Source organism: Neolamprologus brichardi, chromosome 20 (assembly GCF_056152115.1).
Source record: "Neolamprologus brichardi isolate AB-2024 chromosome 20, ASM5615211v1, whole genome shotgun sequence".
NCBI classification, from domain to species: domain Eukaryota; kingdom Metazoa; phylum Chordata; class Actinopteri; order Cichliformes; family Cichlidae; genus Neolamprologus; species Neolamprologus brichardi.
Genome location: NC_142123.1, coordinates 8,228,400 through 8,247,091, shown reverse-complemented (window position 1 = coordinate 8,247,091; position 18,692 = coordinate 8,228,400). Strand labels below are relative to the sequence as shown.

General features: G+C 41.5%; 3 protein-coding genes and 1 non-coding gene across 5 annotated transcripts in view; all 4 read left to right on the top strand.

Moving 5' to 3' along the window:
• The window catches only part of prkar2aa (protein kinase, cAMP-dependent, regulatory, type II, alpha A), a 44,769-nt gene extending 36,290 nt beyond the window's left edge, over window positions 1-8,479 (top strand). For both annotated transcript variants that reach the window (XM_006785394.3, XM_006785393.3), the window contains exons 6-11: window positions 4,026-4,167; window positions 4,620-4,721; window positions 4,947-5,021; window positions 5,124-5,189; window positions 5,513-5,651; window positions 7,119-8,479. In XM_006785394.3, the coding sequence (XP_006785457.1) occupies window positions 4,026-4,167; window positions 4,620-4,721; window positions 4,947-5,021; window positions 5,124-5,189; window positions 5,513-5,651; window positions 7,119-7,243 (649 nt within the window). In that variant the 3' untranslated portion in view covers window positions 7,244-8,479. The remainder of the gene's footprint in view (window positions 1-4,025; window positions 4,168-4,619; window positions 4,722-4,946; window positions 5,022-5,123; window positions 5,190-5,512; window positions 5,652-7,118) is intronic.
• Window positions 8,480-9,057: 578 nt separating this feature from the next.
• Window positions 9,058-14,773, top strand: naa80 (N-alpha-acetyltransferase 80, NatH catalytic subunit). The gene is made up of 2 exons (XM_006785395.3): window positions 9,058-9,213; window positions 13,299-14,773. Coding segments are annotated over exons 1-2 (864 nt in total). The 5' UTR covers window positions 9,058-9,211; the 3' UTR covers window positions 14,161-14,773.
• Window positions 10,466-10,579, top strand: LOC118453875 (U5 spliceosomal RNA). The gene has a single exon (XR_004843479.1). It is a non-coding gene; the product is annotated as a U5 spliceosomal RNA (small nuclear RNA).
• Window positions 14,774-15,312: 539 nt separating the features above from the next.
• Window positions 15,313-18,538, top strand: hyal3 (hyaluronidase 3). The gene is made up of 7 exons (XM_087834245.1): window positions 15,313-15,593; window positions 16,037-16,327; window positions 16,474-16,909; window positions 17,033-17,180; window positions 17,356-17,482; window positions 17,600-17,689; window positions 17,822-18,538. The coding sequence occupies exons 2-7, from the start codon at window positions 16,064-16,066 to the stop codon at window positions 18,080-18,082; spliced, it is 1,326 nt and encodes a 441-aa protein (XP_087690371.1). The 5' UTR covers window positions 15,313-15,593; window positions 16,037-16,063; the 3' UTR covers window positions 18,083-18,538.
• The last annotated feature ends 154 nt before the right edge of the window (window positions 18,539-18,692 follow it).

Sequence of the window (18,692 nt, the reverse complement as noted above, 5' to 3'; positions counted from 1 at the left end):
ATAAGTTGTGACTGCTGGTCATAACAGTTGGGCTTGGGTTTGTGCATTGTTCAGGTTTGACAGGTGTGTGTATCTGTGTTTATGGTATTAGTGGAGCTGTGTATTTCACCTGCTGTATTGTTAATGTAAACACATGGTGCGTTCACAGGTCTTTACACGCCAGGTTAAAGTTAATTTGCATTAAATATATCCTCTGCGTTATATTTAATATGGAAAAATTAACACATTGTGATTGGAAAATTATAATTACTCATTTGTCTGCAGGAAGTTGTGCTGATTGCTGCGGTAACTTTCTCAGGCCTTGGTGAAATACAAACATTTTAAGTTCATTTCAAGAGTTTTGTACTTTAAAATGTTAGCTGCAACTTGAAAGGTTTCCATGGTGATCTCGAAGACTACAGTGCTCTTGTAGGATATAGCATCTCTTTGTTGCTTACATTACTCTAACCAAAGTGATTACTTAAGAATGACTTAGGGATTACTTGCACTGAAAAAAGCCTGACCTCAAGATGTCAGTTTTTAACCTCTACCACTGAAGAAAGAACAGACTTCCCACTGTGTTTCTGGTGGCCTGCCAACGTTTGTCCCACCCTGGCCTCAGTTCATTCTTGGCATGGCTCATATCAGTGCAGTACAGCAGTGTAGTTCCACTCGTGTGCTATCGTTTCATCTGCATAAACACTTTTAAACACAGCGTGCTCCCTGTACATGAGACATGCAGTGACCTTTATGAGCAGCATGCCTGCCTGATCATATACTATCCTGTGGTTTTTTTCCTAGCCTGTGCAAAGTGTAGGTGGCAGCTAATGTCACGAGCAGGGCAGGGTGTGAACATGGACACACAGAGAGACGAAGGGATAAACAGAAAAGAAAAGCAGTGAACATAATAGGATAAAGCAACATTGCTTGTTTCCCATTTAATCTTTTTCTTATGTCACTGACGCATATTTATATTATAGACATCTCCTGCTTTCCTTATGGTGTCGTATTATTAATCAGCTTAAACAGATTGGTCTGTTTCTGCTGTCAGCTGATTCTGAATGGCATAACTAAATGGGTTTGTGTAGCTGGCGTGTGTGCCACTATATGGTAAATGTCCACTTAACAAAATCATAGACAGTCAGTTCTAAAGCCTCTAAGACTGGAAGTGGCTAGAAATCCTTCAGAGCTCCTCAAGGATGAGGAGTAAATATATAATGGGAGGAGTGACGTGAAAGATGTGAAAAAGGATCATTGTTGCTTTCAGCCGTGATTACTTAAAGTGTTATTACTGTAATCATTAAATTAAAAGTTTCAGTTTTGAAATCATTAAGTTGCGTAATCTTTCTCTTCTGCCTGGATTTTTCTCATGAAAGCTGTAATGTCTTATATATTTTCAAATCACTGTGAAGCTCAGTGCCCAAAATAATTTTTTAATTCTGTTTACTGATATTGAGCATTTGCACCGTGTATCTAGTTTAAACATCACTGAAGGCTGTGCCCAAGGGTGGGCTTAGAAAAAATTATGTACACATCCCCTAAGTGCAGGAAGAAACATCCGTTTGTCCTTGAGCAGCAGTTCCACAAATATACTCGTCGCTTTCTCATTTGCTGCAGTTTATCAATAAAGTACATTTAACACTAGAAACACTTCAAAAGCACTGAACTACGTTAGTGTGATGTTATTCCTAGTGGTTGAATGAAGAAACAGAGGTGGTGAAAGAATCATGGCTCTTTGTTTATATTGACCCAGACATATTTATCCAAGCATGAAATTTATCAGTGACCACCAGGTTTCACACCTGTTTGGTTGTTGAATAATGTGTGAACAACACATACAGATGGGTCTAGAGGGGGGAAGAAAAGAGAGGCTATAAAATTGTCGAAGTAACTTGCAACAGCTTTAATCTGCTTTGGCATGGATTCTACAAATCTATGAAACTCTACCAGAAGGATTTAACACATGCAATGCTAATACAGCTTTCAGATCTCATATCATATCTACTATCATTTAAATTTAATTCATTTTAAATTTTAATTTATCAATGGATTTGAATCACATCATAAAGCCATTCATTAACTTCTCTTGCCCTATGAATGGCAGAATGGTTTCACCATAGGATGAAGGTGACCACATCGAACAAGTTTGCATTGATTTGCAATGAACAGATCCACCAGATCCTTCACTGCTTAACTTTCTCACTCATCTGTAGCTACATCTTAACTTCAGGCAGCTGGTGAAACAGGTTATCATTGTTCCCTCCGTCATGATAATCCAGTCGACGTAAGCTAATACTCACTCGCCACCGATAGGGTTTTATCCCCTCTACGCAGCCAATGAGAAGACTGGCTAGCCTACAAAATGAGGGGTTAATCCTGCCAAGCAACAACGCTGCAAATTACCTACTCCAGGTTTAATCCTCCTGCAGACAGAGAGGGAGAGTTCAACTGAAGCATTAGTCTCAATGAGTCAAGTAGGCACTATAACCTTTTTTTATTAGACAGTGGGATAATATAACAAATCCAACTGTTTTCCTGTCATGTTTTCCTGCTATTAAATCTTTTACATAATGGATTGCAAAACAGGAGGATTTGTAAAATGAAAGAATTTGAATGGAATAATTTGCAAAACATTTGAAGTACATTTAATTGGTAGAAGAACAACGACAAAACAGAAAATGGTAAAAGGGAGGAATTTTCTTGAGTTTGAAAAATATATGATCATTTTAAATTTGATGCCAGTACCACATTTTAGAAAAGTTCAGACTTTTGTTAATCACATCTTCTTTCAAGCATGGCTAATGGTACTGTTGGAGTTATAATAGTGAAATGTGTTGTCATTCTCACTAAATATTTTGAGCGGTTCAGGCAATCCTCTGTGGTATTTTGCATTTCATAATGTACCAGATGCTTTTAATAAGCGACAGCTCTGGACTGCAGTCAGATCAGTTTATCACCCCAACACTCTTACTGTGGAGCTATAATGTTGTAAGAAAGTAGTTTGCTATAGTCAGGCTGATACAGATACAGCAGCATGTACTACTTCAAAATTTGCATTGCTTGTTCAGAGTCGGTGGTCCACAAACATGTGAGCTAATGCCTCCAGCCCATAGAAATCGCCGATGCTTATTTTGAATGTTGCAGTCCTGATGGCACCTCTCTACCTAAATGAGCTTGTGCCCAGAGGATGTGTCATTTACACTTTTATTCATTGCTGACAGTGTTTTTCACACGTGTTCCTGAGCTTGTATGTACCCACTGATTTTTCCATTATAAAATCTTTTATGTTTTAAATGTTGTGCCTCCTCGGGGCCTTATGATTCTGCCTGTTCACTGTTAGTTTTCAGCCTTGTCCCTTGGAAACAAAGATTTTCCTTGTTATATTACACTGAGAGATGTATTACAAATTATTGAGCTTCTTCTTACACAGTATTTCTCAAAGAAATAGACACTTCTCCATCTTTACTTCCTCTCTGAGATGCTCTTCAAATTAAGTGAGTTCAGGTATTTTTTGCAGTGATACGTTTTCCCTGGTTATACCTATGCGCGCCCATCAATCCATTTTAGATAGCTTCACAGAACATTGCAGCATCTTTATGTGCTTACATTACTGAAATATAGCATTGAAATGATTTGCAAATCAATGCATTCTGTTGTTTTGTTTTGTTTTTCTTTTTAAGAATAAACACAAGTCACCAAGTGTGCCACACTATCACGGTCCTATCCACAGGCTAGAGATGCTCTGTAAATAGATAACCATGTACACCATTTTGTAGTTAATAAACATTACTCATTTTGGGTGATCAGTGATGACTGTCATCAAAAAACCTCTTATAGCAACTAAAATGGTACATTTTTTTCAAAGCTTGTGGAGAGGTTGAACACAGTCAGAGGAAGAAGCCATAAAATGTTTATGCAGATCTTAAATCACTTTCTTTGAAACTGCAGCTCTGTCCAAGTGCCCTACTTTTCTCACTTTGAGACTCTGCTGCTGGCTTCTTGTTATTTCTAACCTTCTGTCAATCGCTCTCTCGCCTTCTCTCCAGGGGTGTGTATGACATAGTGGTATCAGGAAAATGCGTGGGTCAGTATAACAATAAGGGCAGCTTTGGAGAGCTGGCACTCATGTACAACACGCCACGTGCCGCCACCATTGTAGCCACCCAGGACGGAGCGCTATGGGGACTGGTAAGAACTTATAATCCACTTTAAATCCTTTTCTAAAGCCACCACCTACACGAAACTCCACATTTTTAAGCATTTCTAACTCCATTTTGTTCTTTGTTTTTCAGTAACATTTCAGTTATGACCTCTTTGAACTGTTTCTTTCAGCTGTTGTACATCTGTTGTAATAGTATAGCAGCCTGTACGGGTCTGTAAAGCTCAGGTTTAAACTGTTTTCATTGAAAATTGTCTCCAGAGGTGAAGGCTGGGAGCTGTTTCTGTGACTGAACACAGTTTAATAGGCTGTGATGCTGAAGCATGTTAAGAATGGACTCCTGTAATCTATGAATGGAACCAGTGGCTTTGTAATGTCTTTTGCCGCTGCAGCTCCACCTGCTGGCCAAGCAGAGGAAGAACAATGTGACTTTTTCTCTATATGAGGTATTTGTTTATTAGAGACATTTTTCCTCTCCTAGGACCGTGCTACATTTCGTAGACTCATTGTAAAGAACAATGCCAAGAAGAGGAGGATGTACGAGTGTTTCATTGAGTCAGTGCCCCTACTCAAATCACTGGAGGTGAGTTATACTTGGATTGGTTTGAAATAAGCCTCATCTTACTCAGTTTAGGTCCCCCCCACCCCCTCATATTAAAGAGTCTAAAGTTCAGCAGAAAGTATAAGAATGTGATTGATGAATCTGAGATAAGCTGGGATTGGCTTTGGGGGTATTTGCAACATTTATGACACATTTCTTCTACAATATTGCCATTTTCCCTTAAATGTTTGTCTTCTCTCTTTCCAGGCAACAGAGAGGATGAAGCTAGTTGATGTATTAGGAGCAAAGCAGTTCACAGATGCCGAACGTATCATCACACAGGTGAGAGATGCATTTATCAGATGTAGTTTCACGCTGCAGCATTGAAGGTCTTTACATTCATATAGAGCACTATATTTATAAGTGTCTTTTCTTTCTCCTCAGGGAGACAAAGCTGATTGTTTCTACATTGTAGAGTCTGGGGAGGTCAAGATCATGATGAAGAGTAAAGTAAGAAGCTCAACTTCTTTGAATGAATGTACTTTCAGTGCGCATTTCTATAAGCAGAAAACTTAGGATCATACTTACTGGTTTAACAGTATGCAGTTAGACAAAAGCCTGATTATATTCTTTCACCAGGTAATTTCTGTACAGCACAATAGCAACCCACACTCTCCATTGAAATCCATCACAACACAAAAGCGTGTCCTCTATTTGCCTAGCAACTATGGGAATCATGATTGTCTGCTCAGTCTGCTGAGTGCCTCTTGCTTCAGGGTTGAGGCTCCTAACCTTTAATCCTGTTCCCTTTTCTCCTCCCCCCTCTCCTGCAGACGAAGGCAGACCACGCAGACAATGCGGAGGTGGAGATAACACGCTGTACCAGGGGTCAGTACTTCGGGGAGCTGGCCTTGGTCACTAACAAGCCCCGGGCCGCCTCAGCCTACGCAGTGGGAGATGTCAAGTGTTTGGGTAAGACAAAATATACTTGGACATCAATGCCAATCCTGCTATCTCAAGGATAGTGATAAGGAACTTAGATGTGTGTAACCCTTGTATATAGTTGGGCATCATATAAAATCTGTGAATGAGTAGTATTTAAACCACTCAACCTTTCAACAGGTCTGTGGTATTCATTTTCTACTAATTGCACTGTTACAAGCACTTTGGCCTGAGATATCAAGTGGCATTTGAATTTTGATTAATTCACGGCCGGCTGTTCATCACCTTTTTTTTTTTTTTTTTATTGAAGGCCATTGTGTCATTATTTTGCCTTTAAAGTGGGTACACTAATTCAGGCTCTTCAGAGTGTGTATGAGCAGCTCTTCAGTTTTGAAAATGAACAGGATTATTATTTTTTTTTTTTAATAACTGGTTGTGTTTTTGTAGCATCCCTGTGGTTTTTATTTAGTTTTCCAGTCATCTGTTATTTTTTTAATGGTGTATTAGCTCCACTCTGTGTTCCCCTGTTTACTCCTCTTTAGTGTTAACCATAAATACACTGTTAGTATACACTTTTATCCATCTTGTATTTCAGTGTATTTTCTGTTCCCTGACGGTACCCCAGCCTGTCTTGAACAAATGCTTGATCTTTTAAGAAGAGGAAGTGTCATTAATCCGTACTGCAGCGGCATATGCTGTCTGCTGTACTCCTGTCACTCTCCCACCGTTGTTAAAGATGAGCAGGACTTCAAAGGCCCCCTGGTGCCTGTGGTGCTGTTATGAACATGTATATCTGTCACAGTGCATCTGTGACAGATAAGATAAGCAGTCTGCTAAATGTATTAATGATGCGTCAGAAACATTTCACTGATGACTGAAGTTGTTGTTTCATTCGGGATGAATGCTTATGCTCGCATTTGTCCCGATGGAGGTGAATTTGTCTGGTACTTTGGAGACCTCGGGGTTCAAGTGGGGTTCTTGTGAGATGTGTTTCCAGCTTGGTAGCTTCAGATGATTCTAATCGCAACTCTACTCATTGCAATTGCCTCTAATGTAGATGTTTGGGAAAGCCAATCCTTTATTTATTCTTTTCAGGAAATTTACATCACAAAGGCAGGCAGCTTCAGCACAGACATAATGTCTCACATCCCAAACAGAAAAACCTTATCTATTCCTCATGACTCCAACTTCCTGTTGAGCTGCACACCAAAGTATCTGTGGTTAAAGACTACTTCTGCTTCTGGGTGGTTATCAGTATTGGTTATGTCCTCCTTCTACCTCTCTTAAAGTCCACAACCATCCCCTTGGTATTTGCGATGTTAAGATGGAGATGATTACATTCCCTCCAATCCACAAAGTCCTGTGTTTACATATATATATGTAACTTTATGTGGGGAAACATTTCAACAGTAACCCTCCTAGACTGTTTAAATGTGTTGTGACAACTGAATGTAATCCTCAGATGTGTTTCACATCCATCTCTCTTTCTCTGTTTAGTAATAGACATCCAGGCATTTGAGCGCCTCCTGGGCTCCTGTAAGGAGATCATGAAGAGGAACATCGCCCACTATGAGGAGCAGCTGGTGGCTCTGTTTGGCTCCAGCATGGACCTGAGAGACTGAGCCTCCCATACCACCCTCCGTGCCTTCTACTACAAACACACATACAGACAGACAGACACACAGACATATGTCCTCTCCCACATCATGCAGTGGCTATAGAGACTCATAAGCTTTACACAGATGGTGCAAATGCATGAAAGTGTACTTGGCTCACCTCCAGGTATATAAATCCTCAGAGTATGAACACACACTCCATCTCACACACACACATTCACTGATCTCTGTAGGCACTGAGAGACGCTCACTTAAGTCTGCTCACCCTCGTGCACAACCAGCTCAACAGACCCCTTGTTAAGCTGACTTTGGTTAGATATACACATACAGAGCTAGCTGAAGGCCACATACCTTGTTGCTTGAGCCAACTTCAACCTCTCAGTATGAATGCCTTTGCTGCAGTGACCTAAAACAGGTAAAAGCAGTGTAAGGACGTATAGTACACAAGCACTCCATACACGCATCCAAAAAGACACCGAGCTTCACATGTGCAGGCTTTGCATTCACGTGAGCACTTAAACAACTCAAAGTTGTTCCAAGCCTCAGCCAAGGACACATCAACCCATGGAGACACACACACACACACACACACACAGGGTTACAGGGGTACAAGGGTACAACATATAGGCAACCACAGTTGCAAAAACGGATACACTGTGGTAAAATGGAGATGAAAAACTTCCCTGAAAAGGAAAACTTCTAATTCAAAAAGGCAAAAAAAAAAAAAGAGAGTTTAAAAAAAGATACATTTTAGAAACATTTTATGAAGATTCAAAACAGAAGCTTTGATAAAATATTTAAATTAACAAAAAAGAGTGTTTCCTCTTTGGGGGGGCTGGGGTGCAGAACTTTGTGAGCGGGCTCCGTTTCTTCCTCTACTGTTGTTGATCGAGTTGAATTAGTGCTGGTGATTATTGCAGTACCACAGAAGAAGCAGTGAAAACAATAACAACCCTATGTTTTCTGGGCCATTGTTATTCGTCATTGACTCCACACTTCATTGTATTGAATTAATTAATAATGTATTGTTATATTCTTTTTTTGCTTTTTGTTTTGTTTTACTTTGACCAGTTCTGATAAAATTCACCATCATCTCTGACACAATGTAAAGAGAAAAAAAAGGAAGAAAAAAAAACATCTAATATAACATTAGTGCTTATTTCGCCTTGATTATCCTTGAATAAGTTGTCCTGGATTTAAAAATGGAAAAAAAATAAATAAAAAATTTTGTTAAAAAAAAAATCTTGCCTCTGTTAAATTTCTAATGCAACTTGATATTTTTTCCAGTGCCATATTAATAACATGTAAATGCAAGTATTTGGGTGATTCAAATGCAGTGCATGTAACACTGAGCTTTGGTTGATTCTCACAGGCAGTTTGTGGTCCTTCATTATGTTCTAGCCTTCAGCTTATGTAGTAAGAGATTACTCATCACTACTGCACTACTTTGTTAACATTTCCCTTTGTTTCCATGTGTCCATTTTCATCTTTCCTAAAGGTGCTTGTACATGATTCAGCTGTGACTCAACTTTAGACAATACTTACTGCAGATCACTGTTTTTAATAAATTTTTTAAAGTTACAATAATGAGTCATACATTATGCATTATTTAAATAGTAGCCAAAATATTCCACCTACTATATAACACAAAGAAGCCACTCATGACCTCACTGAAAAGGTCAACGGAACAGATTTTCCTTTAATTTGTCACTTTTTGTGTATGTGTAATACAACTCCCATTCGCTGGGGGCAGACGTGACAGCACGCACTCTAGACGTGAGCAGCAGCATTTCCTCCCGTTATGGACATACCGGTTTGATGGTAGGGGAAACTGATACAGGAGCGGACAGTATGAACGACCATAAGCTTATACAGTCGTGTAGCCAGATTTAGAGCTTACCGCAGATCAGCTGTGAGACAAACTCCTGTGAGAGGACGACCAGAAACGGCAGCCAACCACGAGACTTTAAAAAAATGTAGGTAACTTTGTGGTGGTAGGAAGCGACCGAAAAGGTGAACTTGTTGCTTTTGAATTAACTTTAAATGAGTTTCTTACTAATATTTAACCAGCGTCACTACGCACCCACGGGGTACTGCTTATTGACGCCTAAAGCTGTAAATAAGCACATGGGCATGCTAGCATGTCGCTGTGAATGCGAGTTCATTTAACTTGAATAGAAGTGGACGCCAATAAGGGAGGAGTAGATGACAAATATATATATATATTTTTAAAAATACCCACGTAACTACATCTTCCCAAAAATACCCAGTTGGGTGGTCACGTGTGTCTTCTTATTTTTATGTCAATATTTTATCTGAAATGTGCTTAATTATTTTAGGATCAGGGAAGTTGTTGGCAGTGAACCATCGAATAACTACAACTCCCACAAAGCATACATTTCTACTGCTGCTACTACCTGGGGGAAACAAAACTTTTTTTGTCTGTAATAAATCTGTTTTCTGATTAACGAGAGCATTAAAACGGTATTACCACGTTTAGTTTAGCGTCTTACTTTCTTCCCTCTTTAAGGTACCCGATATTTATCTTGTTGCCCTCCCACCCCGTGTTATTTCTCACTATAAAGGTTTTTGGGCTATCTGGCCAAGGAAAAACATAAAAAGAAGCATCTTATAAGTGAGAGAGGTTACAAAAAGGGAGTAATCCCTTGTTTTTAAAGCATACATGAGTAATAATATTAACGATATTGCTATATTTTAGTATTCTATTGTTGTATTTAATGAATGTACACTGCTGTACGCAGACATGAAACGCGGTTATACTACGCATGTGCAGAGGGCGACAACATCGAGTGTCTATTGCGCATGCGCGAAACCTCTGAGCACGGAGAGTAACGTTTTTAGTAATTACTGTTGTTGTTGGAAAATCTGACATCCTCGCTTCATTCAGACGTCACATAATCACATCAGTGTTTTATGAAGAAGCGGGAGTTTTAGTGAAAAATAACGTAGGAAACACACAACTAAAGTTAGAGGCGTGGCTGTGATCGCAGTGTTCCCATAATGCATTGCGCGTGTGTAAACGTTTATAGTATATTTAATAATTTACCATGTAGCGTTTGTGTTTTCCTAAAATGTGGCGTACAATTTCCGAACAGTATTAGTTCGTGTCTGTTTAGTTGTGGCATTATTAAACGTTAAAGTGCGAACCGTAATAGAGACGGCTATGTCGGAGAATGGGGTCGGGCTGCCGCTCGGCTAGTCTTCAGTACACTCTTGTTTCTCTTCAGATCGTATAAATCTTTCGCCTTTTACTAAAGATTTCCGTGGAGTGGAACAATAAGAGTTTGATCTAATTTTTTGATGCCCTGCGTTAGCGGGGCTTGTTTCACTGTGAAAAAATAATGTTCGTTTCTGAATGTTGGTCCACAAGTTTCGTTGGAAGTATGTCACGGTGTGGATAAGTGGTGTGTAATACTACTGTTTTTGGTATCAATCTGACACCAAGTAAATATAGGACCAGTACTGCCAATACTGACACTTCGCAACCTATAAAAGCAGTTTATGCACAAGGTTGCAGTGTATCAGAATTTATGGCATGAATCATCATAGGTTTGCCATTTCTGAACTTATTTAATAACCACTAAATCACTGTGATTCTTCAATAATGAGTTAACACAATAAATAAAAACACCTTTCAAATTTTCCTGCATTTTGATACTAGGTTTTTTGGAGACAAGAAATATGCATGTGCCTGTCTCTAAACTAAAGCACATGCTGTTTAAATGTGCTATAGGCTATAGCCTATTGCACTAGTATCACCCAATACGGGGGGGGGGGGGGGGGGGGGAGTGCAAAATTGATAGTTGAATCAATCTGCCAACCTCTAGTGTGGTTCTTGGTAATAGATAAAAGTGTAAAGTAATTCAAAGTCCCTTGTGTTACTTTCAAAACGTCACTTTTCCATGTCCACCCCTTCACAATAAAAGCCCAGATTTTGGCTGTCTTTTTGTACTAGTTTTACTAAATAAAGTAGTTTTGGTTAATTTGTTTTGTATTTTAAAATTAACTAATAAATGTTAGGTTTTTTGTTGTCATTTTCCTTATCAAATAACAGACCTATTCCTGTTTTGGTAGGGAATGTCTGCAAAGCATATATTGTGAAAGTTTATAAGACGATTGCATTAGTCTCTAAACATACGTTCCAAAAACAGCATAAGCTGTGACTTCAGTTGAATTTGAATTTCTCACACACACACACACACACACACACACACACACACACACACACACACACACACACACACACACACACACACACACACACAGTCAGATAAAAGTGGACCTCTTTACAGAAACAACAAAAAATATATAGAGCACACAAAACACTGCTGTTGATTTAACAACATAATATGGAAATGTCAGTCATTTTAATGCAAAATCCGAAAAAGAAAAAGGTTTCTTCTACTCTCGAGCAGTGACAGGAAGTTTCCAAACTCTGTTTTTCATCATACCTGATGTAAGTGTTGTTAATTAAAGTTTAAAAGGCAGAGTCCGACATCAAAAAGAAGGTAGTCAGTGCCTTATTCAGTAAACTCCCATTTCCTGTTGAAGGAGAGTATGTGAAGTAGCGTTGCATAGCCAGTAACACATTCAAATCAGTTTGACAGTCAGCTTTTTTGTTTCAGCATTTCTCTCTTGGTGAGTTATTTATTTATTTATTTAATCCAAGAAAAACTTAAATTAAGAACAACTGCAATGTTTTTCTCACTGTTAGTCATTTTTCACATTTTGCATGCCCAACTTGGGGTGAACCCAGTTTTGCTTCTTCTTTAAGACGACTTTAATTACTGGTTTGTGACTCTAATGTGGACGGCTTGACTATAATTTAAAATAACATATATAGAGAGATATACTGCAGTGTGAATGCATTTGGGTTTTATACATAAGAAGCAAGTACAGCTTGGCTTTGAGTTGAATTAGTTGGATTAGTTCGTTTCAGCGTCAGTTTGTGCTGACTAAACTGCACTTCAGCCTTTCTGAAGAAGCACTGTGGTGAAACTGTGACAGATAACTACTGCTTCCCCATTTAGAATGATAACAGCTGTTAAACATCAGGGCCTCAGCGTACATGAACAGAATCTATTCATCAGTTAAACGCTCTCACATCTCAAGCGCACATAAAAATGCACGAGCGAGGCTACGATTGCACTTTGATGTGTATTTGAGAATTATGATATTAATTGTGAGGCAGTTTAAATCCACAGTGTGGATTTGAACCAAATGGACTTCACACGTAGGCTTACACTTACACTCCAGATCAGACGTTTGAGCTCTTTGTAGTATTTAAAGGAGAGTGAGACAAGATCTCAGCATATGATACTCCAGCATGTCGTAGATAAAATGGAACTTAAAAGTTGGTTCAGTCACACCCCCACATCACATCTCTCACATCATACTTGGTAAGTGATGTGAGAGATGTATTTTGGCAGTTTCTTTAGGCTTCTCGAGTTCCCGTTTCTGCGTTCAACACGTAAAAGCTGCAGCTGCCCTGCCTGCTGTTTCAGCAGCTCTGACATCCACCTGTAGGATCCACCGTTATATTATGCGCCCCCCTCTCTCCTCTCTGCTCTCTCCTATCTTGTCTTTTTTTTGTCTTACTTCTCTCTATCACCTTTTCTATCCCTTTGAAGAAATGAGGCTCCATAAATATTAAAGAGGTAAGTATTACTTCTCAGTTGCAGTGAATTTATAGAAGAAAATAAATTGTAGAAAAACAAACAGAAGAATGTAGAAGAGAAATAATAATTTAACATAAACCACTGACGCACTCCAGGGCCTGATTAACCCTGGCAGGGCCTCCTTGGATGAGGGTGTCTAGTGAATTATATTACTATATATACATTTGCTGTTTCTGGTATGGTTTTGAAAGCAAATGAATGCCTTCATCTCTAATCCTTGCTCGCACTGCCTGTTGGGTAACAGACAAAGTGTTTTAACCACTGAGCTAAGGAGGAACTGCATGCTTGAGACACTTCCTGATATTTTCACACTTAACCATAGAAGGTAAATGGAGACTGACTTGAAACCCTGATCGTCGCAGGTCTGAACCCGTAACGTCAACGTCCGACGATCCGAGGCGACAAAACTTCTACGAGGTCTCAACACTGGATGGAGACGTTAAAGAGAAGCTACACGTAGTCTCCGAGCAGCCAGCGAAGGTCCACGCCGTTCCCATCCACCAGCGTCCCGACCTGCTCGTTCCCTGCGCAGACCTCGTCAACTGCGAGTGGCAGAGGAGCCAGGCCGCCCGGGTTCACTCTCTCCAAAAATCCTGCTCAGAGTTTCCTGTCAACCTGGTCCTCCTGCAGGGCCGCGGGGAGACTGAGAGGCTACTCGGCCACGCCAGGCTGTCTCGGGTCGTGGGTCACAGCGGCAGCCTTTTTGTCGAGTCAGTAGTTGTGTCCGTGGCGGAGCGAGGCAAGGGCTACGGCCGCACTCTGATGGAGAAGACCGAACGTTACGCCAGAAGTCGAGGGTTCAAGCGTCTCTGTCTGACCACCCACGATAAGCAGCACTTCTACGCCCACCTTGGCTATGTGCTGTCGACACCAGTGCAGAACGCGGGGGCCATGACGGCATTCATTCCCATGGAGACGCTTCTGAGGTTCTCCCGAATGCCGAGTGAGGAAACGAGCGTGCAGACGCAAACAAAGATGCACGCTCAAGGGGACGGAGACTCAGGAGGTGGTTGTGCTGTACGGTCGCCTCCATCCTTTAGTTTACCTCCTCCTTTATCCATCCCTATTCCTCCTCCACCACCTCCTCCTCCTCCCACCATCCCTTGTCCTCCCCCTCCCCCTCCTCCTCAGTGTGCAGGGCAGTGTGTAGTTCAGACTCTGACTGAAACTCCGTACAGAGATGCCAAAGGACTTCCCATCTACTGGATGCACAAGGACATTTGACGATCGCTGTCAGATACACACCAAAAGACAGAAATAAGCACAAACTCACAAAACACACACATATTGGAAGAAGAAGTGTGACATAGAAAGAACTGTGCTAGCAAACCAAAGAAGTAAACACTCACACTCAACACTTTTACTTTTTCCACGTCACAGTTTGCAGAAGTCTTTCCCAACACCTGTGAACAGATGCTGCGTGTGAACCCAGCTGCATGTATGTCTGCATCGCTGCACTGAGTAAAAGAGAAATGATGGTGAACATAAGGACCCAGCAAGAAACTGGGGATAAACTTTAATGCTTCAGTTTCACTCAAGAATGTACTTTTTTTTTTTATTGTAGTGACTGATGTTTGAGCCTAACTCTGTACAGTGTAGCCTGTATGATACACAGACGGGATCTGCAACAGCAGAATTAAACTCATTGGTTCAGTTTGCTGTGTTTACTTGAGAAGAGCTTTAATAATTGTAATTGTTACAACCAGTACAGCTGAGCAAAGCATAAACGTGACTCCTCTGCTCCCAGCTTCCAGTGCGAGACCTTGGCACAGCAGAATTTACAGCCCAGAGTGTTTTATGTGTTTTTTTCTGGTAGTTAAGCGAATTAACTGCAGGCAGGAGCGCACACTCGCTGCGGATTATGGCCCGGGTTAATAAATATTACATATTTTCCTTGTTGTTGTTTTTTATGTGTTTTGTAATCCGGGTTTTGAGGTTTGATTGAAACAAGAATAAATTAAACATCATGGCTATTTCCTATTGCTGTGAGACTGCTTGACTTCCATATAAATGTGTTTTGGTCCCCAAATGTCGAGAAAAGGTGGCACTGTCGCCGCTTCATGCGCAAAAGCGCAGCGCGGTGGTCATGTTAAAAGCGCTTTGAGTGCTCCGTTGAGTAGAAAAGCGCAATATAAGAATCAGTCCAATTACCGTTTAGTTATCCTTACGCATCAGTGGGGCCACACAGCTACAGCGATGGGGCACGCCTATCACTGTTCGGCACCGGGTGCGCGCGGAGAATCCAGGTTAGCGCTGGGGAGAGGGGAGAAAAATCCCTCATCTAAGCAGAATCTAATCTGAGCTCTGATCGGATGAGAGGGTGACTCACATCTCTCACCTCAGTGAAATATCAGTCTATCCCGGACCGTCTGAATGGCGGCATCAGTGTAACGTTTAAGGAAAGTGGGCGGAGCTCGATGCGCAACAGGTGAGAGGCTGCAGTTTCATCTTTGCAGCTCTTAGCCCGAAGATGCACACCGTCTACCTCCACCTGTCCATGTCTCAACTCCAACCGCTTCATCTGGAGTTCTTCAGCCGTAAGCTAGCTGTGCATTCAGCAGGAACTAGAAGCTCCACATCGGCTTTGACTGCTTCCCCTGCAGCGGATACACCAGCAGCGCCAGCTCCCCTCCTTCTGTTTCCTCACATTTAGAAAGGTTTGAAATGAGCAAAACTAAAAAATAAGCTTTTCTGCGTTTGTTGAGCTGCTTTGATGTAGAATTTTTCGCAGAATAATGCGAATCACAGTCATTGTTGCACTCAGTGATAAATACTTCATATCCTCTGCAGTGACAGCTCGGACCAGTGCAAATATAACCAATCTCAACCACTTGCACACCAGTCTTCCAAAAATCTGTCTGCTGCTGTTATTTTCTAATGTTGTTTGTTATTTGGTTCATTGAAATGTTAAAGATTTCTTACAGTGGGTGAAAAATGATTGGAATAAAGAGACTTTCTTATCATTATAGCTTTGACTGGTCTTTATTTTTGCATTTCTTATCATGTTTTTCTGTCAGATAAAAGCCCGTACTTGTGTATACAAAGTTAACAATTTAAATGCAAAAAAGTTCATCAGGACGATTTCTTTTTCTCCTGCCAGGAAGGACACATCTGTGGGTGAGCAGCCATGGAGCTGTCTCTCCTCCTCCTCCCCGTCTTCTTCATCTCTTCCCTCCGTTGCAACTCGCTGCCACAGAATTCCCCCCAGGCGGATGCCTTCATCGGCACCTCGCTGCAAGCTGTGGCTGCAGCTCATCCCATCCTGCAGAACCAGCCTTTCATCCTGGTGTGGAACATGCCCACGGCAAACTGTCCACAGCGATACAACATCCACCTGGACCTGGGAGACTTTCATATTGTGGAGAACAAGAAGGAGCGCTTCCAGGGACAGGTGATCGTCCCTCATCCATTTATTTTACTGATATTCTACTTTAAAACCATAGAAAGAGGGCTGGTGAGGGCACTGTAACAGTAACATGGATTAAATGTGCAATAAATCCAAAACAAGTGAAAAAGGGAAAATGTTTGATTTTCCAGAAAATGACCATCTTCTACCGCGACCACTTGGGAAAATATCCATACCTCTCCCGAAATGGCAAGAAAGTGAATGGAGGACTCCCTCAGCTCGGCGACCTGGCCTCTCACCTCTCCCTCACGGTGACGCAGCTGTCCGACCTCCTGCTACCAGATTTCAGCGGCCTAGCTGTCATCGACTGGGAGGAGTGGAGACCGTTGTGGGAGACGAACTTTGGATCTAAGATGGAGTACCGGAGGTTGTCCAAACTGCTGGTGAAACAGGAGCAACCAGATCTTTCAGAGCGGGCAGTGACATCGCTGGCGAGGCAGATGTTTGAGGAGAGCGCTCGGAAGTTCATGGAAGAGACACTCCAGTCTGCGGTCGGAGAACGCCCCAAAGGCTTCTGGGGGTTTTATGGTTTTCCCGTCTGCTTTAACAAGAACAAGAGAAAGACAGGTTGGTCTAACACTAACGTTGAACACGTTGGTTTTCTAGCAATCTGAACAATAATGACAACTCCTTTTGTACCGATGATACAGGCTGATCTCTGGACTTTTATTTGTATTTCTGTGTGATCAGATAAAACTTACACAGGACGCTGCCTCAGGGGGACCAGGCAGCAGAATGACGAGCTGTCCTGGCTTTGGGCTAAGTCCTCCGCTCTCTACCCCAGCATCTACCTGCCACAGAAACTGGCAGGGTCTGCAGATGCAGCTCTAATGGTCAGGTACAAGAAAATCAGCAAACCCAGAAATGCATTCACTTACACTCTGCTGCCTCAGGCACTCACATATCCAATCATGACAAGGGTATGAGCAGTCCTGTCATTTAGCTTTTGTTAGCCATGATGGCCAGACTGGTGGTTTCGCTTACTCACGGGTTGCTCTGTCTTCTTTAACCAGACACAGACTGCTGGAGGCTTTGAGGGTGGCGTCAGGTTGGCCATATCACAACAACACCGACCACGCCACACCCGTCCTCCCCTACGCCAGGCTAGCATTCACACACTCACTCAAGTTTCTCAGTAAGGTAGGACTTTTTTAGCATACGTAACATTAAGACTTTAAATATGTGGCATGACAAACTGTGTGTGTGTGTGTGTGTGTGTGTGTGTGTGTGTGTGTGTGTGTGTGTGTGTGTGTGCAGATGGACCTGGAGCACACACTTGGAGAGAGTGCATCACTGGGGGCAGCTGGAGTTGTGCTGTGGGGAGAACTGAAATTTGCCAAAAACAAGGTGTGCATGTGAGAAAACATTATCAGTGTGTGTGTGTGTGTGTGTGTGTGTGTGTGTGTGTGTGTGTGTGTGTGTGTGTGTGTGTGTGTGTGTGCCTATGTGTAACCATATTGATCTTCCCAAACCATCCAGAAACAGTGCATTCTCCTCAGAGACTACGTCCACAATGTCTTGGGTCCCTTCGTTCGATCTCTGAGGTCCGACGCAGAGCGCTGCAGCCTCCAGGTTTGCCACGGCAATGGACGCTGCACCAGGAGACAGCTGGGCTCCGGCCACCGGCTCGGTGACTCTTCCAAACATTTCCAGAAACACTTCATGTGTCATTGCTACCAAGGCTGGACAGGGCAGGGGTGCCAAGACAAGAAGAGCGAGAGCAGAGAGGAGGAAGATTGACCTGAGCTTTTTTGTTACGGTGCTGTCCATTTATGAGTTCATGGGGATAATAATACTACTAATGGAAGTTACAGTTTCGAGCAGTGTGGTCCAAGTTCATTTTAATTTCATTAGTCCAAAGGTTTTTTTTTTAATTTTTAAATCTTCTCTGCCCTTCCTGTTTTCCAGCGTAACCAGCTGTTAACACCTTGCTGTAAATCCTTTGCATTCCTATTTATGGAGTCATCTCTTGATTGTAAACTTTAACAATGATACACCTACCTCCGCAGAGGTTGTGAAGTTGGTATCCATGGAGATAATTCTGCCATCATGCACTTTAATAGTCTCCTGTGGTCTTTCAGTTGTTTAGACTTTTTTGGCTGTTTCTGTGGTCGAGTTAAGATTTAGTTATCTTGTCATAAATGAAAGGAAGAAAAGAAACTGTGTTTGGCTACATTAAAGGGACCTGTACTTAAATTTGACTCTAATGGACATTGCATAGGAAGAATAAAGTGTAATGTTTTACTGTTGCAAGATTTTTTTTTCTCAACCAATAGTAAAATAGTGTCTTGTTACCATGGAAGAAAAGACACATTTTAAACTTGACATGTGTACATAAAATCTGACTGAA